This window comes from Meles meles, chromosome 1 (assembly GCF_922984935.1).
Source record: "Meles meles chromosome 1, mMelMel3.1 paternal haplotype, whole genome shotgun sequence".
Classification (NCBI taxonomy): Eukaryota; Metazoa; Chordata; class Mammalia; order Carnivora; family Mustelidae; genus Meles; species Meles meles.
Window position 1 is genome coordinate 216,275,784 of NC_060066.1, and position 21,131 is coordinate 216,296,914.

At 54.0% G+C, this 21,131-nt stretch overlaps 1 protein-coding gene across 4 annotated transcripts in view; it reads left to right on the top strand.

Moving 5' to 3' along the window:
* Positions 1-21,131, top strand: part of GNB1 (G protein subunit beta 1) — an 86,359-nt gene that overhangs the window by 62,868 nt on the left and 2,360 nt on the right. For all 4 annotated transcript variants that reach the window (XM_046006895.1, XM_046006918.1, XM_046006912.1 and 1 more), the window contains exons 4-9: positions 1,596-1,702; positions 6,349-6,412; positions 7,767-7,929; positions 16,822-16,888; positions 18,224-18,425; positions 19,195-19,411. In XM_046006895.1, coding sequence (XP_045862851.1) covers positions 1,596-1,702; positions 6,349-6,412; positions 7,767-7,929; positions 16,822-16,888; positions 18,224-18,425; positions 19,195-19,411 — 820 coding nt within the window. The remainder of the gene's footprint in view (positions 1-1,595; positions 1,703-6,348; positions 6,413-7,766; positions 7,930-16,821; positions 16,889-18,223; positions 18,426-19,194; positions 19,412-21,131) is intronic.

The following is a 21,131-nucleotide window of genomic DNA, read 5'->3' on the forward strand; positions in this document are numbered from 1 at the left end:
CTCGGGCTCCTCCCCAGCGAGGGCGGGCACGCTGCTGGAAGCGTTTTCCGTGCGGAGGCTGGGGAGGTCGTGGTTTCTCTGGGCGGGATAGATAAGTGTCTCCGGGTGGGCAGATCCTCCGTTCGGGCACATAAACGATGAGCCAGCGGCGCTGCTCCTAGATGCCCCCCAGGACTGGTGCTCGGACGAGTACACGCAGACGCGTGTTCTCCGCGGCGGCCCCGTCCGCTGCTTCCAGACAGTCCCAGGAACGGACGAGTGTGTGGTGCGGTGCGGGCTCCCGCAGCGCAGGGTCACGTAGCCGTCACACAGACGCCTTCACGGCGTATTGGCGGCGTGGCCGAGCCTCAGACGTGATGCCCAGTGAAAGCAGCAGACGTGCAGGGTCACGGGGTGTGGATCCCGCTGATGGGAAATGTCCGGGCTGGGCAGATCCCAGGGGCCCGAAGTTCATGAGGCTCTGCGGGAGTTAGGAAGGAGGGTGGGGAGAGGTGGAGGGGTTGTGTCCTGGGCGGTGGCCCTTGCTGGGACCGGAGTGGGGGGTGTGGTGGTTGCTCAGAGGTAGGAATGTGCTGATCGCCCCGGAACTGTTCACTTTAAAATGGTGAGTTTCATCTCATTAAGAAAAAATTTTTTGTCTAAAGAATTAAATAGAAATGTGAACGAAAAATTATATTCATACTTCTCCTGAGGATGATTCAAGGTTTTACCTTGTCCCGCTGCTTTAGGGGATGCGCTTTCGTTGGGGTTAAACAGTAAGTTAAAGAGAAACTTCTACTGCATAGAATTCCTAAATTTGAATTCTCAGATAAATTTCAAATACTTTGGGACTGTACATTTTTTAAACCCATCATTGAGGCTCCTGGCTGGCTCAGTCAACAGTACATGCAGTTCCTGATCTCGGGGTTGTAAGTTTGAGCCCCATGTTGGGGATTTTAGTAGAGATTACTTAAAAATAAAATCTTTTCAAAAAACCTTATTGTGATACACTTAGTTCAGCTGTCAGCGCAGAATCGTGAGGGTCCGTTTTTACATGTTGGAGTGAATCTGCAGGTCTGCACTTCCAGTTCTGGGCCATAAGCAGCCACATTTCTAGTCGCTGCTGACCGTGGTCCAGATCATTGCCCAGCCTGGTCACTGGGGACAGTGTGTGAGCCGCGGGCCTGTGTTCAGTGTGACGGGGGCTGACGGGACTATGATCTGGAAGGAGAGCAGGCCCATGAGGACTGAGGGACAGGCCGAGCCGGGCCTGGATGAGCAGTTGGGGGGGAGAGGGACAGGCTCCGGGGAGGTCAGCGCACCTGTGGGCCAGCCTGTGTGTGCACATTCTGGGGAGAGGGGCTGGGGGAGCAGGTGTTGAAGAGCAGGTCGCGACGGACTTCATACAGACCGCGAAAAAGAGGTAGATGCCGCAGCCGCAGCGCAGTGGAGAGCTGCGGGGGACTGCGGGGGACTGGCACGGTGGGCACAGCACCGTGGGTGAGCGGCGCGGCCAGAACAAGGGCGGTGGGGCTGCGGGGGAGGGTGAGGGAGGAGGTCTTGGGAGGTCATTCCATGACCGACTGTTAATTTGCCGTAACTTTTATTTTTTTAAGATCACAAACAACATCGACCCTGTGGGAAGAATCCAGATGCGCACCAGGAGAACGCTGAGGGGGCACTTGGCCAAAATTTATGCCATGCACTGGGGCACGGATTCCAGGTGTGTGGGAGCAGGAGCAAAACAGTGTTTGAGACGCTCAAGGGTTGTTCTGTTTTTCTGAGGAAAAACAACCTGAACTCACCTGCTGTTACTTGTAAAGACAGAGTGAGACAAGCGCGCTCCCTGTAGACATTTCCACTCACTGGGCTGATGGCGCCCTGTCGCTGCTTCGGTGCCCTCCTCACGTTTGTGTGAGCTCTGACCCCCGCCCCGACCTTGGCTCTCCCAGCTCCACTGTTCCGTGCCTGTGTGACCTGGGGGAGGTCACCCAACTTCTCTGTGCCAGGGCTCCTTGCCTTTGCAGCCTGTTCCGCAGAACTCGGTTTCGGCGTCCTGGCTCAGGGATCACACCCTGTGAAGCTGCCATGTGGGGAAGATGCAGTGTGTTGAGCCTTACGGCAGCGACTAAAACACCCTAAGTGCTGTGGACAGATTTGCTGCTGATTTTCTGGGAGCCCACGGGAGGCGTGTGGAAGTGCGTGTCTTAGCTGCTGCCCTGCCTCCCTTTTACCTGTCATCCCAACAAGAAAGTGCCCCTTGGGCACTCATTTATTCTACTTGAATTTCTGCCCCTTATTTGGACTTTTCCACTCTGGGTGGCTCATCGCCATCATGTCCTGGGTCCTTCCTTCCCCTCCCCTCTCCGGCAGCTTCACTAGAGCGAAATCTGTTGGACTGTGTCTTTTGGAGGCTGCTGGAGAGTTTGTCTCTTCTGTCTTCCCCACCTGAACCATTAAGTCGCATGCTCGTGACTTGGTGGCTGCAGCGCGCTCTCCCAGACACCTGACGCGTGGTTCTCGAAGAGCCTTTCTTCGAGGAGCATGATTTTGTGTGTCAGAGAGGAATTGCTTGGTTTTCTCTTTGTTCCTGAAATTGTCTGCTTCAGAGTGTAAACAGCTACAGAACAAAAGAATCTATCTTTAGTTTGTTCTATACGCTGTTCTGTACAATTTCAAATGCAAATGAGAGCTAACTTCGATCATTTTAATGATGGCAATAATCAGAAAGACTAAGAAAGGGGAAAGCAAGAAAAATGCCCTTGCTAATCAGTCCACCTTGGACTTTGTTATCGAAAGTAGACAGTAACCAAATGGTACATTGCCTCCAGGGCCTTTCCTCCATCTGTAGGAACAGCAGTGTCCTTCCGGGATAGGACACTTGATAGACGCTGCAGCCAGGCTGTGCTCAGAACCTGGCACTCAGGAGTCCAGCACTTGGAGCCTGGTCCTCGGAGCCAGTCGTGGTCGAGGCTTCCTAAGCCATTCGCTCTCCTGCAACAGCCAGGCTATAGTTAGGGGAGTTGCAGAAGGGACACATCTCTTGTCCTAAGGGTCCCTGGGAGCACCAGATCACCCTGCAAGCAGCAGTGGGAATGAGGACTGGGGCTCAAGGTGAGGCAGGAGGGCAGGTGGACACCAGACCAGCTTCCCGCAGTCACCGTGTGTGAGCTTCGTGTTCCGTCTGGTTCAGACACGCTGTGCTTTGAGAGCCTCAGAGCTAGAAGGAGGAGAAGCAAGGCATGAGTGAGCAGCACCAGATTCAGGTTCCTGGTCACCCCTTGAAGAAGCGGTGACATGAAAGACGGTGTGGGAGGCTGGGGGGTGCTGTGGTCTTGTTCTGTTTTCTGCTTGGGGCGGTGGCATTGTTTCATAACTGCCTTTGAAACTGCGCAGTTGGGTTTCACAGGGTCCTTCTGGGGGCCCTAGTCTGTAATCACAAACAAAAGAAAACAAAAAATGATATTAAGGAGGATCTCTGCTATTCCGAGCCTCAGATACTCTCTTTTTCTGGATAGCTGTATTTTCTGAGTCGGTAAATTTTTGTCTTTTTGAAGTCCAGAATATTTGTTCTTCATGATTCAAGGCTAATTCATGATTTCCAGTTATCTGACCGTGTTTGTGTAGTTTATAGATGTTCTCAAGCTGTTGTGCTGATTAGCCGTTTAGTTTTCAGAACTGTAGGAGAGCCCACAATGAGAGGCCTGTGCGTGTGTGCGTATCAGTGTGTATTACATATACATTTATGTTTATCAACAGAATATGTTCCTTTATACTTAAATTGTACCTTTTACAACATTTGAGGGTGTCTTTCAGTTACGTGAGTTAAAGTGAAACTTTTTCTCCCCTAAGTTCTTCTGAACTCTCACTATAATTGAGAGTCAAACACAGTTGGCCCCACTAGGCCTGAGAGCGCTCCCTCCTCCAAGCAGACGAGGGGCCGGAGGCATTTGGATGCGGGCCTCTCTTCAACCTCTGTCCTCAGCTCCCTGGAGCCTCGCTTCTGTGCTGGCTCCGGCCTCTGTTCTGGGTGGGCCGTGCCTCACAGGAACAGCCCCAGCAGTCGCTGGAGGCTCTCCGCCCGAATGAACGCAGTTCTCCCGCAGTTGTCCTGTCTCGGATCAAGAAGTGTCCTCTCTCACCTTCCGGGGGATCATCGGGCAGCTTAACGTTTCTCTAGCCCTGCGTGAGTCAGCAAATACTAAGCTCTCTGACCAGGAGACTTTTCTAAGGGTGACCCTCCTGGAGGACGAGCTTCTTTACGTTGGCTTGGATTTTCCATCAAAGCCCGTGTAAAGGGCCAACCAGAGCTTGCGCAGCAGACTGAACCTTACTCTGTCATGTGGAAGGAGATAGCTTTACGAGCCTAATAGGTTTGTTCCTGAACCTGGGTGCAGGGCTTTGCTTTAAGAAAGTGCATCTGGAGAGCGGTCAGGTTCGCCCTGCTCTGCGCTTGCTTCTGGGATGAACCTGGCAGTGCGGCGCGGAAACAGACTCGTTGACTCCGCGTCAGGACGTAGGATTTGGTGGGAAATATCGCAGTTGGCAGAATGTCTTGACTCAGTATTACCTCCAGGTTTTGATCAGTTAGTTAAGTCAGATAGGCTCTTGGCTGAAATGGTCAAAACCTGTGTTTGATTGAAATCTTTAAATTAAAAATCCGGCGGGCGCCTAGGTGGCTCAGTCGTTAAGTGTCTGCCTTCGGCTCAGGTCAGGATCCCAGGGTCCTGGGATGGAGCCCTGCACTGGGCTCCCTGCTCGCCAGGAAGACTGCTTCTCCTCTCCCACTCCCCCCGCGTGTGTTCCCTCTCTCGCTGTGTCTCTCTCTGTCTAATAAATAAATAAAATCTTTTTTAAAAAAATAAAAATAAATTAAAAAATCTGTTGGAGCGGTGGCCATGCAGCCCTGTTCCCACATCACCCTGTTTCCAGGTTTCTAGAGCGTCCTAGTGCAGAGGGTTAAAGACCCTTGGGGGCTACCTGTCCCCCTTCATTGGGGCGGTTGGGCCCGTGGGGAGTCTGGAGACCTGGTCCTTCTCCCGCAGGTCTGACCCCGCTGCTGTCCTCTCCTGTGGTAAGAGGGACCGTCGGAAGCAGGGCCCTGCACACGGGTCCTCGGCACCTGTACGGCATCTGAACTCACCCTTGGGGGCATTGCTGGAATGCTCTGCCTAAAAAAAGAAAGAAGAAAAAAAATCAATCTCATTATTTACCATACTGTGGCGTATGTCTGCCCAGCATTATGAATAGAGCCTTCTTGGCATTCCTCGAAAATACCACCTTCTGAGGACAGTTCTTAGGGTATCTTCTGAGCAGCTGTGATTCCCAGAGTTGCTCGGTCCCTTTGCCCGTTAGTCATGCTCTCCTTCTGCAGTGTCCTGTCTTAATTCTGCAAGTAAAGACAGAGTGAGTACCTTTCCAACCCAGGGTTCCAAACGTAGCCATTAACCAAAGCAAGAAAATAATCGTGCCGCGAATTTAGGACAGTGAGCTGTTCTCTTCGGCAGGACAGACACGATTCTCCTGTAGTTCATCGTCTCTTTGCAAAGCAGGTGGGAGGTGAAGTGCCTCCTTGATGTCTCCAGGAGACCCAAACTCCCGATTTAGCTCAGTCTGGGGAATTCGCAAGATTTTTGTTTCATTTTCTTTTTGGTGAGAAATGTCTCATAAATTTGGAATATCTAAAAGCTGATTATTCTTTACTATCTAAGCTTTCTGCATATCAAATGGAATACAAAGTTGTATACTAAATATTTTCTGCCAGCTTTGGTTCTAAGAGATCTATATGTCTAAAATTTGATTTATAACGAATAAAAACCAAACATAAGCAGTTAAAAGAAATCAACCTGTTGGGGCTCCTGGGTGTCTCAGTCAGTTAAGTAACTGCCTTTGGCTCAGGTCATGATCATGGGTCCAGGGATCGAGTCCCACATCGGGCTCTCCTCTCGGCGGGGGGGCCTGCTTCTCCCTCTCCCTCTGCCTGGCACTCCCCATGCTTGTGCGCTCACTCTCGCACGCACTGTCTCTCTCTGTCAAATACATAAAAATCTTTAAAAATTAAAAAAAGAGAAAAAAGGGAAATCAACCTGTCTTAGCTCACCAGAGAGTCGCTTTGGTGATCTCATCTGCATTTGAAGGCAGGCAGTCTTGAATCTGAACTACTACTTAGGGGAGCATTTTCTTTCATGCTTTCAAAGTTGAACTAACAATTAGACCGTTTTAATATTTTTATAAATCAGTGTGCTTTGCCTCAAACGAATGTGACGCTGGAGCATGTGTTCGTAGTCTGTCCCGTTGCCCTTCTGTGATTCGGGGTAGCTGTGGTGCTGCTGGGGCACTGACCGGTCGTCTTCCGCCCTCCCCCTGCAGGCTTCTAGTCAGTGCCTCACAGGACGGCAAACTGATCATCTGGGACAGCTACACCACGAACAAGGTAAGGACTGCGGAGCCCCGCCCTGAGCAACTGCCCCCGGAGGATGCGTGTCCAACCTGCGGCCCACTTGTGTGAAAACACGTCCCACAGGACAGGGAGGGAGTCGCTGCGAGTTCTGTTCTCAGTGTGACGCCAAATCTCGTGGCGGACCCGGGCTGCGGGCGTCTGAGGCTGCGGCCTGTGGTCTCATTGCAGGGCAGCCGGGAGCTATGTCCCTCCTTAATGGTTCTGAAAGACCTGCATTCCGGAGTTCACTCAGTCTGAGAAATTTTAGGTTTCATTAAAAAATGTAGGGGCGGGGCGCCTGGGTGGCTCAGTGGGTTAAGCCTCTGCCTTCGGCTCAGGTCATGATCCCAGGGTCCTGGGATCGAGCCCCATATCGGGCTCTCTGCTCAACAGGGAGCCTGCTTACCCCCTCTCTCTCTGCCTGCTTATCATCTCTGTCTATCAAATAAATAAATAAAATCTTTAAAAAAAAAAAATGTAGGGGCGCCTGGGGGGCTCAGTGGGTTAAACCCTTGCCTTCGGCTCAGGTCATGATCTCAGGGTCCTGGGATCCAGCCCCGCAACAGGCTCTCTGCTCAACAGGGAACCTGCTTCCCCGCTCTCTCTCTGTCTGTCTCTCTGCCTCCTTGTGATCTCTGTCTGTCAAATAAATAAATAAAATCCTTAAAAAAAAAGATTTTATTTGGGGCGCTTGGGTGGCTCAATCATTAGTGTCTGCCTTCGGCTCAGGTCATGATCCCAGGGCCCTGGGATTAAGCCCCATATTGGGCTCCCTGCTCTCTCTTAGAGAGCGAGAGAAAGCGCAAGACAAGGGGAGGGTCAGAGGGAGACGCCAACCCCCCGCTGAGCAGGGAGCCTGATGTGGGGCTCGATACTTGGATGCCAGGACCATGACCTGAGCCGAAGGCAGACACTTAACCAACCGAGCCACCCAGGTGCCCTGTATTTCTTTCTTTTTCTTTTTATAAAAGGTTTTATTTATTTATTTGATAGACAAAGATCACAAGTAGGCAGAGAGGCAGGTAGAGAAAGGGGAGGGGGAGAAGCAGGCTCCCCGCTGAGCAGAGAGCCCGATGCGGGGCTGGATCCCAGGACCCTGGGACCATGACCCGAGCGGAAGGCAGAGGCTTTAACCCACTGAGCCACCCAGGCGCCCCACGCCCTGGATTTCTAATTGGTTCTTCCTCTGACTGGCCACGTGTATAAATTATCTTCAGAGTGATTCTGGCTGTCGTTCTGCTGCATCATCGTCTCTGCAGCGCAAGTTGCAGACTGGAAGTAGAGCCCCAGTGTCCGTCGTCCCTGGTTTTGAACCGGAGCGAGCGCGCGTCTGTGTTCTCTCACTTAGGTCCATGCCATCCCTCTGCGCTCCTCGTGGGTCATGACCTGTGCGTACGCCCCTTCTGGGAACTATGTGGCCTGCGGCGGCCTGGATAACATTTGCTCCATTTACAATCTGAAAACTCGTGAAGGGAATGTACGTGTGAGCCGTGAACTGGCCGGACATACAGGTACGTGTTCTCACCGGTAACTTCGGGGCGGAGATGTTTGCCTGCCGTGCGCTCCTGGCTTTGTAGAGGCTTCTTTTCAGTGATCATTGAATGGGATTGATCGTAATAATGGCCAGAGATGTCCTGGCAGTGCTGTCCCTGGTAAGAAACCTTTGGGTTGAGGTCTTCATAGCATCCTGTTTGCAAGGATCTCGGGGACTTATTCGGTCACGGCCTTCCCACCGCGCAGCCACCCGTTTTCATTCTATGGTAACGTAGTTCGGTCCCTTAGTTTCCTGTAAGCCGTCTTGCATATCGAGTGTCCTTCCACGAGGGTTTCCTAATCTACGCATGCATGTGTGACGCATGGAGACGTGTGCATACACACATACGTACACGGACAGATCAGCGCGGTCCCCTCTAGCCACTTCATACCCGCTAGCACGCCCACTGAAAGGACACAGAATCGAGTCCTCTGGGCTGTTCTTGTGAACGCAGCTGGCTTTAAGGGTTAGGTGGTATATGACTGTCCGAGTTTAGTTGACCTGTGACGCTTGTCTTCAGAACCAACGGTGTCGTGTTTCCGGAGAAGGAAGCCTGGTCCTCAGATCTTACTTGTGTGACTGCTCAGTTCTCACAGTCACTCCCGGCTAGGCCCAGCACAGCGTGCGCACCCAGGGAGGTGGTCGTCAGCGCAGCGCATGTGACACGCCTCTGACTCGGGTGGGGCCGTCTGTTAAATTAACTTCAGCCAAACGAGAGGACGTCTGTGGTCGGTTTTTTCCCCCTAATTATTGTGACGTTTTGTTTGTCTTTATTAACGTATAACTAGCAAGAGCGTTCTGTTAGCCTCGGGTGCAGCCCAGTTGTTTCACACCCGCACACGGCGCTCAGGGCTCATCACGGCAAGTGCACTTCAGTCCCCTTGGTTTCCTCCGTCCCTGTCCAGCCTCCCCAGGGTGGGGGTCCTGCCTTTCATTCACCACCGCCCTACGCCGTCTGCTCTCTGCCGGGCTGGGGTTGCTCCCTCCTTACCTTTCTGGCTTCTTAAGGTGGAACCTTAGACCTTTCTTTTTCAAAGAAAACCACTTAAAGCTATAAATTTCTGTCTACACAGGGCTTTAACTCTCTTATTCAGCTTGAAGTATTTTTACTATCCGTTCGATTACTTCTCTGGTTCGTATGTTCCTTACAAGTATGATGTTTAATCTTCAAGTACCTGAAGTTTCCTTGCACAGCTTATCACGGATTTATAATTCAATTTCTGTGTTCAGAAAACAAACCCTGTGTCGTTTCAGTTCTTCTCTGTTCGGTGGGCCTTGTTTTTAGTGGCGCAGAGAGGGTCAGGGTGAGCAGGCCGCAGACACTCAAACTGGTCTGTTTGGCAGGTGCCGGGCCCTGTCCGTGTGCTTATTCGAGCCAGACCTCCTGTTCAAGTCTCTCGCGTCTCTCTCTGAGCTGCTCAGGGCAGATGTTAAGGGCCCTGACTACGGACTTTCTCCCTCTAGTTCTGGCAATTTTTGCTTTGTGAATTCTGAGCTCTTATTAGAAGTCCATCCACTTATGGGTGTCGTGTCTTCCTAACGAATCGATCCTCTTGTCATGCTGTGATGTCCCCTTTTCTCTCAGAACATTCTTTGTCGTAAGTCTGCTTAGCTGATACCTGCAGAGTCACTCCCAATTTCTTTTGTTTCCAAGTGTTTTTTTCCATCCATTTTCTTTCAACTTGGCTGTATCTTTATAAGTAGGGTCCATTATAGACAGCCTCTAGTGGGGTCGTGTCTGTTACCCGTTCTAAAGGGCTCTGTCTTTCCAGTGGTGCTGGTTCACTCCCGGTTCCTGGAGCAGGTGTCGCGAAGCATACAGTTGGCCTCGGCTCTTTATTTATTTATTTATTATGCTTCTTTATTTGTTTCTTTATTTGTTTCTTTATTTGCTTCTTTATTTGTTTCAAAGATTTTATTTTTAATCTTTTTTTTTAAAGATTTTATTTATTTATTTGATAGGCAGAGATCACAAGTAGGCAGAGAGGCAGGCAGAGAGAGAGAGAGGAGGAAGCAGACTTTCTGCTGAGCGGAGAGCCCGATGCGGGGCTCGATCCCAGGACCCTGGGATCATGACCTGAGCCGAAGGCTTCACCCACTGAGCCACCCAGGCGCCCCAAAGATTTTATTTTTAAGCAGTCTCCACACCCACTGTGGGGCGTGAACTCATGACCCTGAGATTAAGAGCCACACACTTCACTGAATGAGCCAGCCAAGCACCCCTGTTTGTTTTATATTTGTCCAGAGCTCCTGGTTATTTTCTGTGGGAAAGTTGCTCCTCTGGGTGGGAACTGCTGCCCCGTAGCCAGACGCCGGGGTAGGCTCTCTGCACAGTGCTCGTGAGCCGCGTGATTCTGTCCAGGGAGCGCCCCTCATAAACCGCTTTGTTTCTCGCACTGATGAGCATCCAGCACAGAAAAAACATATGTTTTTAATGTTTATCGGTCCCTGATTTATCCTCAGATTCAGTATATTGACTTCCATTTTTAATTCAGGCTTTAAAGTTTTTAACACTGCACTTGTCAAGAAAAGAAGCAGATGAAGCGTAGAGGAAACGTTTTGCAATTTTTGTTTTCTTCCCATGCCGCAAAATTTGACTTCCTGGGAGTTGAGTGGTTCCTTAAAAGCATTTGGCCTCGTAAGAATATGTATTACTGGGGCGCCTGGGGGGCTCAGTGGGTGAAGCCTCTGCCTTCCGCTCAGGTCATGATCCCAGGGTCCTGGGATCGAGCCCCTCATCGGGCTCTCTGCTCAGCGGGGGGCCTGCTTCCTCCTCTCCCTCTGCCTGCCTCTCTGCCTACTTGTGATCTCTGTCAAATAAATAAAATCTTTATTTAAAAAAAAAGTGTATGTATTATCTTCTTCAGACAGGATACGTAATCTTCATCTTCAAGTCCATAAAGGTTGAAATCTGATAAGCTTAAAATAATCTTGTTTTAATCAGAGGGTACAGGTGTGAACTGTTAGTGGGTTCAGCACATCGGAGGGTTTGTGGTCTTTGTCTCGTCTCAGACCTGGGCGTCCGTCCGTCACTTAACGATGCCTCTCTCTGGCCTGAGCATCAGGTTGAGAACTGTTTGTCAAGCCGTGGCGGGACATTTCCTTGTGGAATCTTAGGAAGGACTCCTGTGAGCACTGTTACCGGCAGGCGTACTGCATCCTTCCTGGTCCCGTCTGAGGCCAGGACGGGAGTCGTGCACTGAGCCTCGGGAATTAAGGCTCGTTGTAATCATCTGTGGCCTGCTCTTGTTTCCTTGCAATATGAGGGTCCACATGGAACCAACAGCGCTTCTTTCTGTAGAGTCAGCTACCCAGGGTTGGGAAACTCTCGGCTCGCACTTTAGAGAGGGGCACTTGACGGGGCTCTGTCTTACAGAGCAAAGGATGCCTCTGGGAGCGGCTGGTGCACTGAGCTCCCAGGGATGGAGAGGAGACATTTATTATCGTTAGTATAAAAGTATTACATACAGAATACAGCTTTCCAAGTGCTGTTTGGTGGAAATCCTCATGTTCGAGAGAGAGGGGCTCCCTGAAGACTCACATCGGGCGGAAGTGTCAGGCCTGGTCTCACGACTGTTTTCAGAGCCGGTCCCTGCGTGCTAATGAGGAGAGAATGGACACCTGCTCTCAGAGGTCCCTTCCTTCCCAAACATGTCACTGCAGTGTGGACACAGTGCCCTTCCTGACATCAGAGGCATAAACATTTTGATCAGGAGTTTAGCCAGAAATTTTCTGGGTACAACATGGTATGTTGTCTGTGACTGCCTAGCGTTCCTGCCAAACCGGCTGTGGTGGCTAAAACTTTGTTCTGTAGGGAGGGTTTGTTCATATAATCTGAGGCTGAATATTTTACATCCATGTGAGGGCACAGTGACCGGGCCCGCTCTGTACCAACGCCTCGTTTCTCTGGCGCATGCGGGCAAACTCGGTGCGGGCGAGATCGTCACTCCGCTCCAGGGTTACCACTGGGCTGCTTGTTGGCACCGTCGTCGTTGGCAGTTAGTTAAATGTGACCTGCTTTGGGCTTTGGGTGTGTGTGTCAGTCTGGTCCCCCTGCCCACTGAGTAATCTCACGGACCATTCCTGGGGGGTCGGGCTGCCTGACGCCTGGCGGGGTGCAGGGCTCATGGTGCCGTCTGCTCCGTGCTTGCCCCTTGGCTTCCCTCTGGATGGCCCCCTGGGCCTCCTTTCCATCTGGCCCGCTTAGCAGCCCCAGCAGAGAAAGAGCCTCTTTTTCTAGCGTGGCCGCAGGTCCTGTCTGTGCCCGCCATTGGCCACACTAGGTTCCACACCCACCCACACAGCCTCCTGGACGGACTGCCTAGATCCAGACCTCACAGCATCCTGGAAGGATGACGGCAGACTGCCCAGAACCCCCAGCCCCGAGAGGACGAGGCCGCACAGCCTTGCGAGTGCACCTGGAGCTGCTTCCAGGCTGCTCGTGTTTTCGTCCGGTGCCGTCCTCTGCCGTTGGCACTTCATAAACTCGTCTCTCCGGGTGCTGTAAACTCTCTTAACTCTGACTGACTGACTGACTGACTGACTTAAGAGAGGGAGGGAGAGAGGCAGGCTCCGTGCCCAGCACAGAGCCCAGTGCAGGGCTCGATCCCACGACCCAGAGATCTCGACGTGAGCCAAAATCAGTCAGACCCTTAATGACTGAGCCACCCAGGCACCCCCAAGGTCTTCCGACTCTTAATAAAACTCTTCTTTGGCATTTCCTCCCTCTCCCATCTTTGAGTCACCGTGTTGTGTCTTTTCTCCCTTTTCACCAACCTCCTCAAGCAGTGTGCTCCGTCCTGCTCTCGGCTGCTGCGCACACCGCAGAGGGAGGCAGGTGGTTTGCCCTCTAGCGTGCAGCCGGCAGGCGCTCCCTCCCAGAGCAGCCGCTGCCGCAGATGCTGCACAAGCCCCTGCCTGGTGGGCGCCCGTGGGGGGGCCCTGCGTCTCCGCCTCCAGCTGCGACTCCGCCGTGGTGCCCGCCCTGGTGCTCTCCAGGGGCGGGCTGGCCTCAACCAGCACCCCATGCCCACTGCAGAAATTTGGGGAGATAACTTTAAATGCTCTTCCTTTGTGTTTTTAACCTGTAATCTCACCCAGAACTGTGCTGTTTCAAAAGAGTAGAGAGAGTCCCAGGGGCGCCTGGGTGGCTCAGTGGGTTAAAGCCTCTGCTTTCGGCTCGGGTCATGGTCTCCGGGTCCTGGGATCGAGTCCCACATCGGGCTCTCTGCTCAGCGGGGAGCCTGCTTCCCCCTCTCTCTTTGCCTGCCTCTCTGCCTACTTGTGATCTCTGTCAGATAAATAAATAAAATCTTTAAAAAAGAAAAAAAAAAAGAGTTGAGAGAGTTCCATTGCCTGCTGATGAGCTCCTGTTGCTGGATGTCTGGCCGGTTTCCCATTTGTCGGTAGCGTGAACGTTCTTGTAGGTGAATGACCCCTCACGCTCATAGCCATTTTCTCGGGATAAGTTACCTTCATTGGGCCTTCGGTCTTGGGGGAGCCACACAAGTCACTCCTCTACCCACATTAGTAATCGGTTGTGCTCTCTCTGGGTCAGTAGCTTTTCCAATGCAGAAGTAAGTGTATTTGCTTCTCGAGCAACAGATTTCCAGCCAGACGACGTGCTCTGGCAGGACGTCCTGCCCCCGCCCTCCGGGCCTCGGCTGACAGCGCTCCCTGAGCTCCCCCGGTCCCTGACCCAGGCGCCTGCTCTCTGCACTGCCCGTTTCGAGCCTCCTGTCTCTGGACTGTGGCAGCCTGGTCCCTGCCCCAGGCTGTCCCCAGCATGTCCTGACACTGTCCTCCATTGTCTCTGTGAGGGGCACAGGGACACCCTCGTGCCCGTGCACCCCCAGACTCAGCTCCCGTGCTTGACGGCTGTGCTTTCCCAGCCCCTCTGTAGGCTCCCAAAGACTCCAGCGCCATTGGCGGGTCACTGGGTGGCACCCCCCGAACTTGGTGCAGACCCCATATCCACAAACACACACACCTGCTGGGGGCTGTCTTCCCCTGTCCACGGACCAGTACACACGCGTCTGCACAAACTCAGTCCCTGTGTCATGTATTCATTCTTCGGTCGCAGAGGTAACTCCCGCCGACCTCTCAGAACCCGTGAAGTGCACACACAGCTCTGGTCCTCGTTCTCTGGGGCCCCCAGTTACTGGGGAGACCGGGGCTCATCACAGAACGTAGTGCGGGTTCAGCCACGGCCTGAGGACTGAGCCATGTATTTCTGATTTCAGAGCCCACATTCTGTTTTCTTTCTTTCTTTTTCCTTTTTTTTTCTTTTTTGAGAGAGTGCCAGAAAGTGAGAGCGGGAAATTGGGCCCTGAGCCGAAATTAAGAGTTGGCTGCTTTAACTCCTGAGCCACCCAGGTGCCGCGGAGTCCACATTTGAAGCCACTGACTGTGTCCAGCCCGGTGGCTCCTCTGAGGCTGTCCTGGTCTCTGACTGTGTGGCGTGCAGCCGGGCCCTTCCGAGGCTGGTGTCGCGGGGACGCCCGCCGAGCTCACAGGCCACACCAGACGGGCCACGGCGCAGCGCTACTGAACACTGAGGGCCAACACTTGCTTGTGAGCCCCCATTTAGAAGTTGGTTTCCCCTTTTTCTTTCTGGAAGGAGCGAAACATAAAGACATAGTATTCAAAAAGATACAGATACACATGAAATAGCTACCTGGTTGTTGTTTTATTTTGTTTTTTTTTTTAAGGACATCCTTTCATTTTTACTTAAAAGATTTTGTTTATTTATTTGAGAGAGTGAGAGAGAGAAAGTGAGCACAACGGGGAGAGGGAAGCAGCCTCCCCGGTGGGCAGAGAGCCCCATGTGGGACTTGACCCCAGGTCCCTGGGATCACGACCTGAGCTGAAGGCAGATGCTTCACCGACTGAGCCACCCAGGCGCCCCCCAGTTACTGTTTTTTGTCTCTTAATGCACAAAATATGAAGAGGACCAAGAAATGAGTTACACGACTGTGAGCTGGCAGCCGTGACTTTAATTCAAAGTAATATTCGTGTATATATTTTGAAAGCTCCAACCCTGGCAAGTTCGGGAATGAGTGCGGAAGGCCGCTCTCCCTAACCACGCCTGCAGCCTTCAGCACCTGGAGAGGGGGGATGGCCCTGCCCCTACTCTTCACCTGATGGGTCTTAGTGTCCACAGGTGATGCACGAGGTGGACAGAGGCCATCTCGGAGGCCATGATTCTTTGGGCCATTGGCCTGGGTGTGTTCTGCCTGGCACTGCGTGAGACGCTGCTGCTGGAGTCCCCAGGGCTGCCCTCTCCTGTCTGCCCTGCTCTCCCCAGTCAGACAGGCTGAGGTTGTGACGGTGCAGCGTGAGCATCAGTGGAGGGCGCCTCGCGGGGTGGGGTGGACGCCGGCGCTGGCTTCTGGAAGGGAGGGGTGTGTGCGCCGGCGGGAGCCGCATCAGACGCGCCAGGAAGCAGATGCTCGTCTTGGAGAGGACCTTGGGCCAGGGCTTTGGCAGGAAGCGAGACCAGGACCTGGGGGCACGCCGAGCGGTGGGGCCACGGGTCAGGTGCACAGTGTGGATTTGGTATCGGGATTTCTCGGCACAGGCCACTGCTCACCTAGTGGGGCACTGACGCGCCCCGGGCTGCCTGCTGGCCTGTGGGTGGGTGTGAGCTGGGCTCTGGGAAGTGCTTGACGGTACATCCTTTTGTAGGCACAGAGACAGCGTTTAGAAGTTGTCATTGCTAAGTATTTTGGCGATATTTCTTAGATAAATGCTTTGTTTTTCCTGTATTCTTATACTTTCCATACCAAAACCCTTCTGTGGGTTTCTTCTTTGTGTGTATTTTGTTTTTTATTTCACTGATTTGCACAGCGTCGTATGTGGCTGTGCTGTGGACTGGGAATAAGGGTTTCCGGGCAAACGAGGCAGGGCGGCCCGTCCTTGCAAGACAGGCAGTGTTGCTGCCCCTTGCGTATGACGCTGGCCGGCTGGGGTGCGGGCGGCGCGGGCGCTGTGCTGGGCCGCCCGCTGGGCACGCTCCTTCTGTGGTCAGATTTGTTGACCCTGCCCTTGTAGTTCTTGGGGTCCCTTACGGTAGAACACAGTTGTGAACTGCAGTAAACGGAGCTGATAAGTAGAAATCGTAACATGGAGGTCCTGCAGAGTCGGTTTCCTGGTTTACCTTTCCTCCTGGCACACGCCGGTGCAGGCTAGGGGTCTCCTACGTCCCAGCCTCAGCCTCCCAGTCTGCGCTCCACAGCTCTGCCTTCCCCACGCTCGGCAGGGCGGGTGCTCGGGGGCAGCGCACGACCGCTCCCACGCCACCCTCCGTACCGCAGCGTCCTGGAGAAAACAAATCCACTGCTCCACCGGGCACCCAACCCCAGCTCTGCGCCTTCCCGGAGGCTCAGGAGGCCTCTGCAGACCACCCTCTCTCCTTCCCCTAACACGTGCGCGCTGTCTCTGCCCCTGGAGTGTGAGCTCCGGGAGTGAGAGGAGTGCTCCTTCGCTCACGGATGTGTTCCAGGCGCCCGGGTGCGTAGTTGTGGGATGAGTGGGTGTGTGAGTGGGAAGGGAACCTCTGTCCCTGCATGTGGTCAGAGGAGCAGAGACGGCGTGTGTTCCCTGCATCTGCCCCATGTTCACCCAGGGTGCGGGCGGGCGGCTTACTGCCTCCCCTTTGTGCGGGGGGGCCCATGCCTCCTGGCCTGGGGGCTGTGAGCCAGCTGTGCTGTGCACCGAGGCCCGATGTCGCCGACAAGGCGGCAGTGTTCGCCTCCACGTGGGACTCCCAGGTGTAGTCGTTCTGCCAATGCGCTTTTCTGCTTACAGGCCCTTAGAGTTGGGGGGGGGGGCTTGCAGCTCCGGGTCATCATCTCTGTCTGTTCTCCAGGTTACCTGTCCTGCTGCCGCTTCCTGGATGACAATCAGATCGTCACCAGCTCTGGGGACACCACCTGGTAAGCATCTGAGCACCATGCCTTTCTCCCACTGCTTGCCTTAGGTGTGTAGGAAATAAGATTCTTGGTGTTAACTAGGCCGTCTTTTATTGGTTTGAAGCGGCCGTGAGGCGTCAAACGCAAGTGTGTGAGTGATGAGTGAGTTCACTGTACTCTGCAAATTTTAAAGCTCCGAGTTTAATTTTGAACGAGAAAGGACGGACTCATAGACGTTGAGGCTGCAGCTGCAGGAGAAATGCCCGTTTTTCTCTCCCTGCACACCCTCCCTGGCCGGCCAGCACTCGGCAGCGCTCTGGGGGAGGGGGTGTGCTCACCTGCGCTCTCGGTGGGACGCGGTGCTGCGTGGACCCCGCAGAGCTCAGGGCGCGCAGGGGCGCCATGGCAGATGGACTGGGCAGACTCCCCGAGTTCGAGCTGTTCCCTTGCCTTGAGTTAGAAGCCAGTTAGAGAATCTCTGGAACGTCTCCATTTGCGGGGCCAGGACGCAGTGTGAGTGATCAGGTTCGCTGGCTTGCTTATTGGTTTGTTGCGGGTCACATTTTTAATCGCTGCCTGTTGAAAAGAGTAAGCCGTCTGCTGAGGCCGGAGGTTCGCCTTCCGGGTTGTTAACATCGTTTGGTTTGGTTCAGACGGGGATTTTAGGAGTCGTTTTAGACTGAAACTCTCCTGGGGGCTTTTCTGGTCTTTGAGACATGATGTCGCATGCCCTGAGCTGGGGCCTGACTCCCAGATCCAGCTTGTCGTCTTCAAAGTGTCCTTTTTGTATCAACTTGGAAAGTTCACAGAAGAGGTGTAATCTAGATTGTCAATTTTGGGAAGAATTTCTTTATTAGAAGATAATTTTTAAAGCTTTATTATTTACGAATAAGTGTTTTTCAGAGTCCTGGGCACGTTTGGTTTCCTCCCTGTAGTCCCTCAGGCCCCGGGCAAGGAACCCCACACAGTGTAGGTGTGAACGGTGTGAGTGGGTTTGCGTCTGAGCCGGATGCCCTGGCGGGCTGGCATGGACCGAGCGGTTTTCAGTGGGGACGCTTCCTGGAGTCTGTAGCACAGAAAATGGCACGTGCCACCCTCGTGGCTCTGTCTGCGTGTCACCGTACACCCCGTCCGGAGCTGCTCGGCAGACGCCACTGGGCACCAGGCGCGGGGCTGCTCGTGAGCACTATCCCGTTTGTGGCTTTGTTCCCCTTCCACACAGTCACATGACAGAATTTAGATTTTGTTGGGAGAAAAAGTGCAGAGGGTCTGCTGTGGTCCTAGATGGTCTGAGGGACGGTTTGTCTGTGACCGGTCATCTGACAGAGTGAGGTGACTGCTTGTGTGTCCACGCTGCAGTGCTCTGTGGGACATCGAGACCGGCCAGCAGACGACCACGTTCACTGGACACACTGGGGATGTTATGAGCCTTTCCCTCGCTCCTGACACCAGACTGTTTGTCTCTGGTGCCTGTGACGCTTCAGCCAAGCTCTGGGACGTGCGAGAAGGGATGTGCCGGCAAACCTTCACCGGCCACGAGTCTGACATCAACGCCATCTGTGTGAGTAGCGGCGAAGCCGTGGGTCGGGGCCTTTGCGAGCCGTTAGCAAGTTAGATTCCATCCTGCATGCTGCAGAGCACAGCACGTTCTTAGATGTGTTCAGGGTTGCAGGTTCTGCGTTTCGTATGCACCGCTAACCTGTTTTACGGAAAGTTCCCTATAGAAAACTTAGGTGGGATGCGTTGTGTCCTCATGACACCCGCGAACTCTGTGCCGCTGCTCAGCCCACAGACACTGGGGTTGGGCCTGTGGCGTGCAGGGACCTGCTCCCAGCCCCAGGGCAAGCCAGCGATCGTACCTTGGCTTCCCTCTAGGTGGGGGCAAACGAGGCAGTAGTCAGCCCAGTCAGCACAGCCTCTTAGGAGCGGGAGGCAGAAGCTGAGTTTTGAGTAGGAACCTTGCCCCCTCGACCCCTCCCTGAGGTTGGGGCCCAGCCAGCCAAAGGAGCCTTCCCTTTGCCACCTCACCCTCATGTGAGGGGCTTCGTGTGAGATGTGAAGGGTGGGATCTGGTCAGTTGGGGCTCGGGGTCCCTTCTGCACAAGGCTAGTCTGGCTGTTGGCAGCCCTCAGGGACGACCGTGCTCTTCCTGATCCCCTGGGAAATAGTTAATCGCGAAGAGTAGTCAAATCTGGGGGAGACAGCAGCTGTGTCTGTCCCAGTACCCACGTCCTCCCGTCCAGGTGCCCAGGCTGACCTTGCATTCCCGTGCCGACCCTGTTTCCAGGACTTCTCTTTGTGTATTTGCACGCTCTTCACTTGCTTTCTAGTTCTTTCCAAATGGCAACGCGTTCGCCACTGGCTCGGATGACGCCACCTGCAGGCTGTTCGACCTCCGTGCGGACCAGGAGCTCATGACTTACTCCCACGACAACATCATCTGCGGGATCACCTCGGTGTCTTTCTCCAAGAGCGGCCGCCTCCTCCTCGCGGGGTACGATGACTTCAACTGCAACGTGTGGGACGCGCTCAAGGCCGACAGGGCAGGTAGGTGCTCGCTGGGCCCTCCTGGGCCTCCTGGGGCTCGGGTAGTTCCTTCGAGGATGGACGTGATGCAGAGGCTGGAACGTTTAGCTCTGGGCCGGTGGTGCTGCTGAGAAACACACGCCTGAGTACGCCTGCCTGCCTTCCGGCAGGGCCCGGTGGACGGCTGGGGGACAGGCCAGGGCGTCCGTGCTCAGGCTGTCCTGGCGCACGGGCTTCTGGAGCGCCGGCAGCTCCCCCGTGCTTACCGTGTGCGGTGCACGTGGACAGCCGCGCGAGGTGCCGGCTCTTCAGGGCCCTCGCCTTGCTTTCTGTCCCGTCTGCTTGTACGCGGTGGGACTGCGTCAGCTAAGTGTGGAGCACAGGCTTGGCCCGGTGTGCCCAGCGAAGGATAAAGTCTGAAGTTCACACATCAAAGGCGAGCGAGTGGTTGTCAAGTGCATGAAAATTCAGCTTGTTCGGGGCGTCTGGCTGGCTCATTCGGTGATGCGTGCGACTCTTGTTGATCTCTGGGTTGTTAGTTCAAGCCCCACGCAGGGTGTAGACATTGCTTAAAAATGAAATACGTGTGTGTGTGTGTGTGTGTGTGTGTGTGTGTGTGTGTGTGTATGTATGTATGAATTATTTCCTTTTAAGACTTACGTTTTTATTTGAGAGAGAGCACGAACAGGGGGAGGGGACAGAGGAGAAGCGGACTTACCGCTGATGTGGAGGTGGACGCAGAGCTCCGTCTCGCCATCCTGAGACCATGACCTGAGCCGAAACCAACAGTCAGACGCTCAACCGACTGAGCCACCCAGGGGCCCCAAGAATAAAGTCTTAAAAAGTAATAATAAAATGCAAGTTGCACAAAAGATGAGAAACTTCCTGTATTAAACATGGACAGTCAGCCAACTCCGTTGAATCGACACGTTCAGAATCTTTCAACTCTGTATCTTGGCAGGGGAGGAACAGAGCGTGACTCGGGGTCTCCTGGGGTTCTTATGTGACCTCCCAGTTTCCAATGGATCTTTTCCTGCCCAGGCTGAGCTCCCCTCCGGCCTGGCCTGCTCCCTCTCACAGACCCCTCGCTCCCGCTGCCTCTGCCCCAGCCATTCCCCGGTCAGGTGCCACGGCAGAGAACACTGCTCCGTCCGGCGCGGCTGTTTACGCAGTTGGGACACTAGGGACTGTAGGAAACGGACAGGGGTTCTCTGAAATCAGCCGGCAGGAGGCCTGTCTCACTGCGGGTTCAGCGTGGGGTCGCCGTGTGACATTCCGGTGGCCCTCCCTTCCTACGTCTGTCACCAGCCCTCTGAGCCTTGTGCCCAGCGCTAGGCTTCAGGGGTTATAAGGAGGAACAGCCCACAGCCTTACAGCCTTACACCCTTGAGTCGCAACTGCCCTGAGGTTGAGATGGTTGGATTTGCTTTTGCTGAAAGATTTACTTATTTTCGAGGGAGGGCGAGAGTGCACTAGTGGGAGGGGCAGAGGGAGAGAGAAGCCTGCAGGCGGCAGGCTGGGCGGGGATCGCCACGGCGGCTTCTGTCTCCTGAGCCTGGGCTCGGGAGCGGAGCGGAAATCAGGAGTCAGACACCCCAGCGACGGGACCCCCCGGGCGCCCCTTATTTAAGGTTCTCGCCGTCATGCGCACACTCAGGAGCTGGCGCAAGAGGCCCTGAGTTCTCCGCGGTTCTGTGCCCTTGTTACTGCCTCTGCTCCTTGTCGTCGCTCTTCTCTTCGT